Source organism: Lissotriton vulgaris, chromosome 11 (genome assembly GCF_964263255.1).
Source record: "Lissotriton vulgaris chromosome 11, aLisVul1.2, whole genome shotgun sequence".
Lineage (NCBI taxonomy): Eukaryota > Metazoa > Chordata > Amphibia > Caudata > Salamandridae > Lissotriton > Lissotriton vulgaris.
Genome location: NC_141699.1, coordinates 353,997,810 through 354,010,622, shown reverse-complemented (window position 1 = coordinate 354,010,622; position 12,813 = coordinate 353,997,810). Strand labels below are relative to the sequence as shown.

The window sequence follows — 12,813 nt, the reverse complement described above, 5'->3', positions numbered from 1 at the left end:
CTACAGAGACAAAGATTTCTTAGAAAGTACTCGTCTTCCTTCAAGCCTGAGCCGAGGTTGAAGTCTTTAGAGGGGCATGGAGAGGTGCAGGGAATAGGAAGCACAAATATAATATAAGGATTGAATAATTAGAACGTAATGCGGATGTCAACTAAGTAAAGAATAACCAATGCTTTAACAATAAAACAAAGAAAAGCACAAAAGAGAAAAATTGATTTTTAGTGATGAAGTGAATTTGGAAAAAAAGTAGACGTTAGGAGGAAAAATACCTAAGCAGTTTGTTTACAAAAAACATTAAATAAAAATCAAGAATGCCTAAAAGCAATATTAAAGAGTAATTTCCTAATCACTTACATACGGTAATGACAAAACTTTGCACGCAAATCAATACTTTATCAGAACGGTCCACTAGAGGGCAGCACACACCACTATATTTCAACTAAAAGACGATGACTTGCCATTGACTTCACGGAGCAGGTGTGTAAAGGCAGTAGGCAGCCCACTTAATAAAACCATGCTGACAGAGCAATGAACAGGCGGTCATGATAGCACTGGATGCGGAGAAGGCTTTTGACAGAGTCTCGTGGCCATTCCTCAGGAACTGCATGACAAAGTTTGGACTAGGGGAGAAGTACATAGCAATGACAATGGCCCTGTACAACAAACCGAGAGCAAAAATAGTGGTCAACGGGAGCACATCCGACCCGCTCCTACTGGAAAGAGGAACCAGGCAAGGATGCCCACTGTCACCTGGTCTCTTCCTACTGGCACTTGAACCACTGCTTGCAAAAATAAGAGACAATGAGGGAATAACGGGTGTCAAGATTGGAGAGAAGACAGTTAAACTGGCAGCGTACGCGGACGATATCCTCATCACCACCACCAAGCCATCAACGTCGATCGTAGTACTAATGGAGGCAATAGGGGAATATGCAGCAGCGTCCGGATACAAACTCAACAAGGACAAATCGGAATGCAAACCAATGAACATACACACCACCAAACTTGTACTAGGAGACTCCGGCCTAGCCTGGCAAACGAAACCACTCAAATACCTTGGCCTACAGTTCGGAAGGGACCTAACATCAACGATACAGCACAACGAAGACTCCCTGCTAAAAAAAGTCAAAGACAGACTAGAACTGTGGTCGCCAAAATACATCAGCTGGTGGGGAAGGATAGAGACGATAAAAATGATGATCACACCCGCAATAAACTACACGCTAAACATGCTACCGATCCAAATGACGGAAGGCTTCCACAAAAAACTAGATGGCTTGATCAACACCTTCCTATGGAGAAACAAAAAACCACGAATTAGCCTACCCAAACTGAGGCTAGCGAAGGAACTGGGTGGTCTCAACCTGGCAAACTTCAAAACCTACCAGACAGCCTGCCTAGCCAAACAAGGATTCGCATGGATCGACGGAACACAACATTACAAACCAGTCTGGCTGGAACTAGAAAGCGAGCTCCTAGGAGGCCTACACCCGATAGCGATCTTAACTGCAAACAAACACCCCCTATGGTCCAACACCATATTGAAGCACACCAGAGAAGCGCTGATGAAGGTGGACAAGCGAATGGCACAGAAACTGAGAGGTACAACATGGGAATCCATCTGGTACAACACAAAAATATCATACCAAGGGGCAGTAATAGACTATGATGCATGGATCAAAAAAGGGATAAGCCTTCCCAAACAAATAGAAACAAAGGGGAAGCAGCTAACCTTCTCAAACCTACAACAACTACACAACCTCCCCAACAGAGAGCTATACACATTTCTGAAAATAAGGTCTGCCATAACAAGAGCAAACCTAACCCGAGAAGAACCGGATATCATCAAGTACGTGCTAATGCTAAACTCGGCGGGACACCAGACCGCCAAGATCTACAAACTGCTCGCCCCGACGACCCTGTCTCTAAACAAGAAGACAACAAACTCATGGGCTACACTCCTGGGCAGACAGCTAAACGAAAAGGAACAGGCGCAAATGTGGGCCTCAGCCACAAAAAGCAAGATCACCCCGCAACTGGCACAAACAAAATACTGGCTTCTCCACAGAGCCTACTGGACCCCATCAAGACTCCACAAAAGCGGAATAGCAGATTCAGGCGAGTGCTGGAACTGTCAGAAAGAGGAGGGCACACTTGAACACCTTATCTTTGGGTGCGTCAAAGTCAAGAGGTTCTGGGCCCAAATAAACGCATTCATAAATGACATGCTCCAAACAGACTTAGTACTAAACTATGTGACACTGGCGACAGGGCATGTAACAGCAAACCTGAACGGCAGGGAAGAAAGAGACCTCCTAGACCTGCTCCTGACAGCAGCCCTGAAGATAATCTTAACGAACTGGAAGAACACGGCGAAAGCAAACTTCAAAACATGGATCAACTGGGTCACCTTCCTAAGAGGAGCAGACAACATAACGGGCAACCTCTCGAAAGAACACACACCCCAAGAGCACATGTGGAAACAACTCGACGAACATTTAAAGAAGCCACACTAACTCCCCCCCCCCCCCTCTCTCTTTTTTCTTCCTCTCTCTCTTCAGCACTGTTGTAAAACTGCCAATGTATATGCCACTTTATTTTTTCAATAAAAATCCTTAAATCAAAAAAATAAATAAAACCATGCTGATTCTCTGTGGTAATTTTTTCCAGACTTGTGAATATATACTCTGGACATTTAGCACTGGGGTGATCTCGACAGCTTTTTAAACGGGAGTTCTGACTCCCCGCTCTAGTTTCTCTCTTTGCCGAGGTAAAATTGTCATTATGGGTGAAGAATTCGCTTTATCCAAGTTTGTCTCTTTGTGAAGTTGGTTAAGTAAGCCCCATGCACAAAAGAGGCCCAGTGGGCACCCACGAAGTCTCAGTCCTCCTTCCATAGTCAGGGGTCTTTGGGAAATACAACTAGGACTCTCAATTTTCAGGAGTATCCATGCTCCATTCTCTATATCCTCCTGGGCCTTTTAGATAACAGGTCGCCTTCAGGCTTCAAGGCACTTGAAAGAGCGGGCAAGTAGAGTAAAGCAGTAATGAGAGTACCTTACTCCTCTCAAGGATAAGTTGGGAGCTAGTTGATCCAACTCCTCTCTGGTACACGATGCACCCAAACATTCCCAAAACTACTACAAAGGCTAATGGCCCAATAAAGCAGTGAAGGGTGAACGCTGGGGTTCACTGGTAATTTGTCTAATCCTTAAATTAATCAATCGTGAATTGTCCCTAAATAATATTTTTTCTACTTTCACAGCAATGTGATTCCAGCATAGTCTGGAAAGACTCGACTCTAGGACACTAAAATCTTTTGTCTGATTAATTTGTAAATTCATAATGGAGAGAAGCTCACATTTCGATTTTAGTGCATCTGCATCATCAATGGAATAATCTTGTGGGACAAAGGTTTAAGGGAGGGGCCTTCAAGCTCGGCTTTGAGTCGCCAAAGCAGTTTCCCTACGCACATACAAAGTGATTTCACTTGCTATGTGTTGAAGGTGGTTTATTAGTAGGTGTAGTTATGGACCTACCACTAGTATTAAGGTTACAAACACAATATAGGGTCCAGTCATGGCCTCAATAAATTATTCCTTTGCTCAACCCTTGGTAGCTGGCAACGAGCAGGCAGGCTTAAATTTGGAGACAGGCGCGTAAAGCATTTAAAAACACCAGTACATTAAATAGATAGCACACAACACAGAATAAAAATCCAAAAACGGTATATAAAAGTAGGAGATATGTTTATGATTAAAATGACCCTAAAATGACAAGAGTCCAAGGTAGGGAACCAGAGATATGAATTTTTAAAGATTAAATCCTTTCCAGTGCCTAAAAGTGCCAACTTAGGACATCTGATCGCGCTTGACCTGGACAAAGTTTGAGGCCGACTGCGCTGGAGCATGGGTCAGAGACACTGCGCAGGAGGCCTCGGTCACATTTTTACCTTTGCGCTTAGATATTTTTCTGGAGCTTTTTCTCTCATGAGAACGAGAGTGCCTATCATGCCAAGGTGGGCATCGCAAAGTTATTTGCGAATAACCATAGATAGTGAAAACTGAACTGAGCTGTTTGATGGATTCGTATCTTGGGGATGATTGAGAAAACTCCTCTTGTGCCTGATCAGTGCTGTATCCCAGATAAGGTGACAGTGATTTTCGATGCTGCCGAACTCCGTAAGCAGGGGAAGGATACTGAAGTGTGTAGTGCTTTAATTGGATTTTAACCCTGTGTTGCATTCCCCTAATAGTGCTGTGTATTATTACTTAATTCTGCTTTATTAAAGTACTTTCTTTATCCAAAAGATAAGCACTGGGTTTAACAATATGTTATTTAGTCAGTTGGTTTACTGTTGAGCTCTTCCCTTTTAACCTCTCCACCCCAACCCCCCCCCCCCGCACCCCCCCCCCCCCCCCCCCCCCCCCCACACACACCTCTAATCCCCTCTTTGAGAAGCCTTTGACTGCTTGGCCTTGTTACCCTGACAACCTCAGCCACCATGGTTGGGACCCAGTAGCACCTATCTACCCAGGTCAAACCCCCTTCCCACCCCAAATGGGCTCTCACAGGCCTGTCCTGAGACAGGCCTCACTCATATCACCAGTCTGCTGTGCACGCGGTGGAAGGTTTTGCCATTTAAAAAGAAACTTCTGAGGGCTGGAAAAGGCCTGTGGGCACAGACCACAGTAGAGTCCTAAAAGCAGCATGTAAGGAAAACATGCAAGGACACCAAAGAAATGCAGACACATGTCCTCCACAGGCAGGGCTTTAGTATTGCAATACAGTGGTTACAGTTACAGATGTGAGCGCCCTGCCTACACAGCTAACTTTTTTGAATTCCATTTCCTTTCAGCATTTGCAGTCTTTTTCATATTGCTGTGAAATGTATTTGTCTCATTTTAGGACATTGCTGTCCTCCGCTTCCATGTGCATCAGCTGGTACCACCGTTTTCAGGGTTGTACAAATGTACCCTGGCAGTGTGATTGTCTCTGAATGTGGATTGCAACCCGAAAAAAAAACCCAGATATTGTTTATAAGAGGTGGAAAGCCAGCAGGCATGCCGTATGCATGCTTTGAGCTCAGTGCAAGTGTATTCTGGGGAGTGCAGTGGGCGGGACAGAATATTTCATTTTAATTTGGAGCATTTCAATGACATCCTCATAATAATGACGATACAGATAAGCGTCTGCTAATACTGTTCCTTCCGTAGCATAAGGCAACGCATTTCAGAATATTCCATTGCATGGTTTATGCAGCGGGTCCCATGTTGTATATTCAATGCTTATCATTTCCGCCGAGGAACCACAATAGCACAGCAAGTGTGAAGGCAGGCAGACGGGGAGGTGAGACAGAACCCGGAAATAGAAGCCGGCAGCTTGCACACAGAGCAGCCGCACAGAGCAGCTGGTTCGGGGGCAGGCAGACGAGAACGGGCCAGACCCAGAAATAGAAGCCGGCAGCCCACCAGGCGGCGCAGCCAGTCCGGGGGCGAGCGGACTGGAAGGCGGGAAAGAAGCAGAAATGAGATGCAAACAGGCACTGCGTTAGCCAGCTATGCTCGCAGTGCCATACATGGACAGGCTCAAATTCTAAGAAGACCCAGACACCAAAGATACAATTAATGAGTTGCTGCCTCCCAAAAGGGGAATGGGAGTGACGGGGCTCTCCCCCTTTATGAGACAGCATAGCTGCCAAGGTTTCAGGATGCTATGTGTGACATTTCATAATTTCAGTGCAATAATGAGTGACATTTCAACAACTATGAGTGACACTTTCTCGCAAGCAAAATCAAGCAATGAAGACAAAGGAAACATAAATATCAGAAATAACAGACATGACGAGCGTCTCCCACCCACACACCTATGTAGCCTGTGGTTTACTTTAAAGGTATTGGAAAGTTTTTCCGACCTCAACGTTATAAGCAATGGCCTTTACCTTTAACTGACTGTAGGATGTGACCAGCTGCAAAGAACAACTGTACTTTTCAATTCAACTTTGAAATAAAAATTATGAAGTCGCAAGCGTGACTGGAAAATCAATATTTTCGCATCAGACACAAAAGCTAATATGAGTCCCTCTCTCAGTTGAGCCAGAAGCGCAGCACGTCAGAAAGGTTTGACCTGGGAAATAACTACCTTGCCTACGCATTAACAATACATATCTCGGAATTCAGAATTAAAGCAGATGGAATATTTTAGCTGTTCTATTTTATGCCCGTGGCTACTGACAATTCAGGGGATTTCCGTTACACTATCAAAGCCGACACCCGGTTCCCACTCATACATCAAAAACATGTGCTGAAAGGAAGTATTTCTTCGAACCCCTGCCCGTATAGTAGCTGCACACTTTACCGACCGGGACCAATAAGCAGTGTGAATAAATCAATAGCTGAGCATTGCCTTCGGTGTCTGTGGGGCGGCCGCCCGTTATTATTAACGAGTTTCATGGCCTTCTCTGCTCACGCACCCAGCACCTACCAGCAGTCAAAAAACGGGTTCTGGCTCCAGAGAACTCACTGGTAACTTTATTTTCAAGCAACTCCATCTAAAGAGCAGGGCATGACCACAGGAAAGGAGAAGGCCGGGAACGGCAGCACAGAGGGGATGCTGAAGAGGAAAGGAGAACGGCACAAACCAGTACTGTGAGCTGAGCAGCGCTACCAGCCACTTCAGTTTAGTCATTATAGCAGCCCTACCGGCTTTACAGCCGAGGCGCTATCTATGCCTATTATGAGTGACAATACATTTCAGTGCGGTGAGGTGGACCACCGCACTGAAATGCGTTAGTGTCACACGTGTTGCCTTATACTTTGCAGAGCTGAGACAGCAAAACAATTGCCCACGTGAAGGAAAAAAGGGAGAAAAGATATAAAAGACATTGCATACATTTTTCACCTTGCAGATTTTCTGTAGTGCAAAGAAACAGAGCATGGAGAATTAGGTGACAGGTGTGTGCCACAAACGGTATGCAGCTCAAACATACATCAGCCTTGCTCTCCTACATACATTAGCCTTGTTTATTCAGACTGTCTTTGTGAAATGTGCTGCTAGTTGTAACTAACAGTTATAGGAAACAAGGGAACCCGAAGGTAGTACACTAGGGACCTTGGGCGTTTAACTTATTACAAAAAACAGTGGACCCTAGTAGTTTTGGGGATTAGGGTAAGAATAGACACAAACTGGAATAGTATTTATGTCCTTTGTCCAGCCGGACAGGAATTTATTTGGCGACGCACACAATCAGAAAGTAATGTCAAGGGGGCACAGCCCGTGACCTACAGTGAACAAGACAAAACAACAAGTATAGGCAAGAGCGAGCAAATCTTTTTCGGCATCGAAACGTCATCGACACAATAGGATCATATGTACTGAATATGCTTGTGAATGCTATGTACAATGGTCACTCAAACTACAATCAAGTCTGTTCACTGATTATAAGTATACAGACCGATTTGCCCTATGCTCTAGCATCCTTAAGAAGAACATGCGTCAAGTTGCTGTTGGGAGGTCAGCCAGGAGCGCTTGCTTTCCGAGATCCATTATAGGGGAGCTACAGTAGAGTGTCAGGCCTGGTTTGTAGGGTTTCACACATAAAAAGTGGTACTGCCCGGTAATCTTGACGAAAGCCCATTTCATTTAAGTTTTTTGACAATAGGCGGTAAAGCTGTGCATAAACTGAGTACGTTGCATTTCTTGGTTTCTAAAAAGAGGAAAATCATATTAAGGTCAAGTGTTGAGATGTTAGTAGATGAACTGAAGTAGTTGCCCCCCTCAATACTACCTTCATAGGAGGTATGTTACAACAAATTTAATGTTGTTTATAAATCCTACCACTGTGGATAAAACGCGCAAAAGTAAAAAAATGCAATCCTCGGAAGTGCTTTGCTAGACATTACTCAAAGGTCACACATACGCACTGCAAATACATAAATATCACACCAATTCCACTATGGCCACTCCCTGCACCTTGGGAGCTGCAGGCCTTCGTTACGCCACTGGTTCTGTGGAGTGGTGTGGCTCACTGGTTAGAGGCGGCAGACCCGAGAGCAGAGAACGGCCCGGGACCAGGGTTCGATTCCCGACGCGGCAGGGTCTCGGACCAGGATCAGCGGACTCGATAATTCTCGCATCGGTGCCTACTCCAACCAGAGATCACACTCGGCAACTCTGGGCATTAGCTTGCCTCATCTCCACAACGGCCCCTCACAAACGCCGGGGATGCCTGGTTTCACCTTGGAGACTCCCAGGAGGGACTATCTCACAGGGAAAGCCAGGACGGGTTCCCCAGCGGTCTATAGCGCTACGAGGCCTGCGGTGCGGGTAGAAGTGCGCTTTATAAGACACACACAATTTCAATTTCAATTTCTCTGGCAGCACAGAATGCAGGGTTGCAGTAGCTAGCAACAGGTGTGTTATATGGCAAGCCTTCTTCTGTTGGTAAGAGACCAAAGCTCTACACCTAGACATTTTTTGTCGGATGTGCCAGGTATTGATCTGACCCCATATGAGCCTGCCTGCTAAAAAGCTCCCTGCTTGTTATTTGCAAAGAAGGATAGGGAGTTCCAGTTTCATTAAAATGATGATGTACTTGTTTTAGAGACAGTAGTTCACCCTTTAATCCACACCTTCCCACTTTCAGCTCCTTTGAGTGAGCCCTGGAACTTAGGCGACAGTAATAGAAGTGCCCTATGACACTGATGAGGGCCTTCTATCTGGGAGTATTAATATTCACATGAATTTATATTTTTGGTGCTTAACTCTGAAACTGTGAACATCTGTACCATCAGGCCTTACAATCTCAAGCAGCCACTTCTAGTACTTCACTCAGTCCTTCAGCTCCTACTTACACCCTCGCTACAATGGCCACAGAACTCCCCAGGAGGTACAGCTGCCCGCATACCTCAGTGATTGGTTTTGCCCTGGTGTAGTATTCCATCCAGTGCTTAATTTGAGCTGGTGGTTTCCATTGCTGGACACGGGCACTTAATTGTCAACACCGACGCCAATGAAAGTCTGCCACATGGTGTCACTGTTTGTCTAATTTAGAGATGAGCACCACAATTGTTTATTAATTCAATACACATAAAAAATGACTAATACCTGCCGCCCAAGCCATTCTAATAGCTTCAGGAGCCTGCAATTGTCCGAACTGCAATAATGCTGCTCATATTCCAGTCAGACTAAGCTGCAAGTTTTGTATAACAGAATTTGAGGGAAAAAACATAAGATTAGTGTGGTATTTTTCCACTACTTAGAATCCCTGTTGTGAGAAAATACCTATTAGTGGCTCGGCCAGGCTTACCGTGGCTACTGTAATGAGGGTCAGAATGCATGCTTCTAAGGCGTGTGCTACCTTCTTCTTAAAAAAAAACATTGAAATCACCTACCTGGTCCCTGTGAGGAGGCGCTGGACATGATCCACTTCACCAGGCAGCATTTCATCAGTGCCCTGCGGCTCAGCCTGGGTTTCTGCCATTTCACACCATCCTTCTTCCCTTGAGAGTCCTGGGCAGCCTCCCCCAGTAGGCTCCCGTCCGTCTCTTTGATATCATTCTGAATAGAAAGAAAAAAAACTATCCTTAGCAGGCTATCTATGTATGGGGATGGAGCAGGGTTGGAAAGGTATTTTATTCCACCGGGCATTTCCCCAGTGGGCTGGTACCCTTGGAGGCCTGTTTTGAAAAGTTACGGATGCGGCCTCTGTCACTCGCCCCAGCTCCCGAGGTTAATGGCAGCAGACATGGTGTAGCTTCAGGAGATAGAAATGGAGAGATGGGAAGAACAGAAAATGATCAGAAATGGAGAAATGAGAGAAGGAGGGAGAGAGAATGGACGATAGCGAGATTGCGCTAGGAGATGAAGGGAGTGAGGCTGGTTTAAGCATTTTCACTAGGACTGCTTTTGGTTCCCCAGTCCAGCCCTGAGAGAGATGGAAGACGGAGCTCTCAAATTTGTTTTAGGAAGCTTTGTGTACCACTAAAATCATGGTGTATCCAGCCTATAGAATCAGATTCGATTTGGTGAATGATATCTTCGGTCTTAAGCCCAACCCCTGTGATCTTGAACCACTGCAGGGAGCAAGTCGCACAGTTTCTACCCAATGTTTAAGAATACACAACATCTCATGGGAGACTGGTGGGTTTGTGGGACATAGACCTGAAGCCAGGCCAGAACGCCCTCCAGAATGGGTGTAGGTTTTTGTTTTGTAAGAGATCTCAGGTTTTTGCTGTCTAGGACTTTTTCCTAGACCCGGAGAGAAGGGAAACAACAGTGTATCAGAACTACCAAGCAGTGACTTTAAACTTTGAAATATCAAGGAAGAACACAGAATGTACATGGAGTCGGGGTCAGGCAGCGGGAGGCATCTGGTCGATCAGGTTCTGGACCTTGTATGAGGTAAATTTTCAAATTAACTGGTCACGTGAGCTATCACCGGGCCCACTACTTCATTCTTCATGTGATGGAGAGAAGTGAGGCTCGATTTATCACAGGTGACATCTGATAAGAACGCAGATGCTAACAAGTGTGTGGTTATCCCACAACCACCCTGCAGTGTTAACTAGATGCGGGGCAACAAGAGCGGCTTTGGGGAGCAGCCGACATGATCAGGGATGTAACCTCGCCTAATAAAGAATGCAAACCTCTAGGAGAGGAATGGTCAGTTCTTAACTTCTATGTAAAAAAATAGGTGCAGGGGTCTTAAGATGTTCTTGGCAGCCAGTCACCAGAGCTGCCAGATGCCAGAGTTGTCAAGGACAAAGGCTGCTCAGTTTTGACTCCACTTCAGACCTCCATCCAACACCTTACACTCCCTGTCTCCTTATCTGTCTCTTGCAAGGTCTTTTTCATTCCAGTTCCTTCCTTTTTAAAAATATTTTCTTATCTTTCTCTTCCTCCTTTTCCCTTCTCTGCATTTCTCTCTCCCTTGATCTTGGTCAAAGTCTGAGGATGGATAATAAGTCCCAGCCCCCCCAAATAAGTGCCAGATCCTACCACCTAGAACCACTGGCACACCGCAAACACTGGGAATTATGGGTGGATGTCATTCTTATTTTGAGAGAGGACTTGTATTTGTACAGGTAGAAATAGCCGCATTGGCAGAATTTGTCTCTTCTTCCCCATTCTCTTTCAAATGTTATGTCAGATCTGGTGGTGAAAAGTTACAAGGACTTTGGTTTGGCTCAGAGCACGGGCATTTGATTTTCCTGCTTGCTCCGGGGCGTCACCTATGCGCGTGGGTGCGTGCGCGTGCGTGCGTGCTTGGTCAGTGGTACGCCAAACATGCACGGGGTGGGAATCTCCAGCAAGAGCGCTTCCGCACCAGGGCCCTTCTTGCGCGTGCTTTAAATTGAAAATACTGCACTTTGCTGCACCCTGTTGCTACTGGCAAAACTGCATGACCTGTACTGAAATGACAGGATGGTTGGGGCAGAGAATCTATGATGCCTTTCCAGCGTCAATAAGCGACCACCCAGCAAGAAAGATTTTTGTCTATGAAAAAAGTCTGTGAAATGAACCGGATAATTGTGAATTATGAATGTCATTTCACAGACCAAATTAAATCTTGTTTATCGCTCAGTCGGGTCTCATAAGGAGGAACTACTCTTGGTAGACAATCACTACTTAATACCTATTTATCTTATCCAAAGCAAAACAGTAAAGTTAAATGAGAGTAGTTTTAATCATCTGCACGGGTATGTTGCTGATTAATAATACGTAAATATAGTTTTACCGGGTGGGTAGAGGGCCTAAGGAATCAAGGTATTTAAGTATGGGAAGGCAGCATATATAGTACAATCAAGGACCTTTTACCACGGTTCGCTCTAAAAAAGCACAAATCAAAAAAAGCTCTGAGGATGGAATCAGGATTCCCACAAATCTTCTGCAACCTAGTTAGTTTGGTTAGTAGGGTCACCAATATAACAAATCAAAATTTGCTCAGAATCCCACGGTTGGTGCGATTAAATGTTGGTGCTCCTAGTATTTATTTATGTTTAACCCCTTCGATGCTGATGACGAGCTCCGATCGTCATCAGCCACGGTGGTCGTGTGCTGATGACGAGCTGAGCTCGTCCTGTAACATTGCTCCTTACATTTTTCAGCACAGGGAAAAAATTACCACAGCAGCCAAGGTGTTAACACCTTGGCTGCTGTGGTAATTTTTCCCCTGTGCTGAAAAATGTAAGGAGCAATGTTACAGGACGAGCTCAGCTCGTCATCAGCACACGACCACCGTGTTAATTTATTTACTTATATAGCGCCTGAATCACCCCGTAGAGGTATCTCCGCACTTGCGGACGAGTAGGAAAATGCTAATACTGAATGAGACGTCCAGAATAGAAATTTTTTCAAGGACTTTCTAAAACGGAAATAGTCCGTACACTACCTGAGTGTTAGTGGGAGTGAATTCCAGTTCCGTGGGGCATGGTTGGAAAAAGCCTTCCCCCCCGGTCCTGGCCTTGTTAATATGCAGGACTTTAAGAAGTGATGTGGAGCTGGATCGCAGGTCTTTAAGGGGAGTGTAATGACAAAGCTTCTCCGCCAAATATGTTGGCCCGTTACCCAATACTCCCTTATGGGTGATGCAGCAAATCTTAAATGTTATTCACTTGCGCACCGGGAGTCAGTGCAGCTTCCACCGTAGCGGGTTCGACTTAGATCTATAGGGGGCGTTCAGTACCAGACGCGCTGCTGTATTTTGCACCACCTGCAAGCGATCCAACAAGGCCTCATTGGCCGATATCAGGAATGTATTGCAATAGTCAAATCGACTTATGGCTAGTGACTGGATAAGGGTCTTTCGTGTGT

General features: G+C 45.4%; 1 protein-coding gene across 1 annotated transcript in view; it reads right to left on the bottom strand.

The window, feature by feature from the left end:
• Positions 1-12,813, bottom strand: part of KCNIP3 (potassium voltage-gated channel interacting protein 3) — a 783,111-nt gene that overhangs the window by 669,088 nt on the left and 101,210 nt on the right. The window contains exon 2 of the mRNA XM_086943324.1: positions 9,393-9,558. Within this exon, the coding sequence (XP_086799450.1) occupies positions 9,393-9,558 (166 nt within the window). The remainder of the gene's footprint in view (positions 1-9,392; positions 9,559-12,813) is intronic.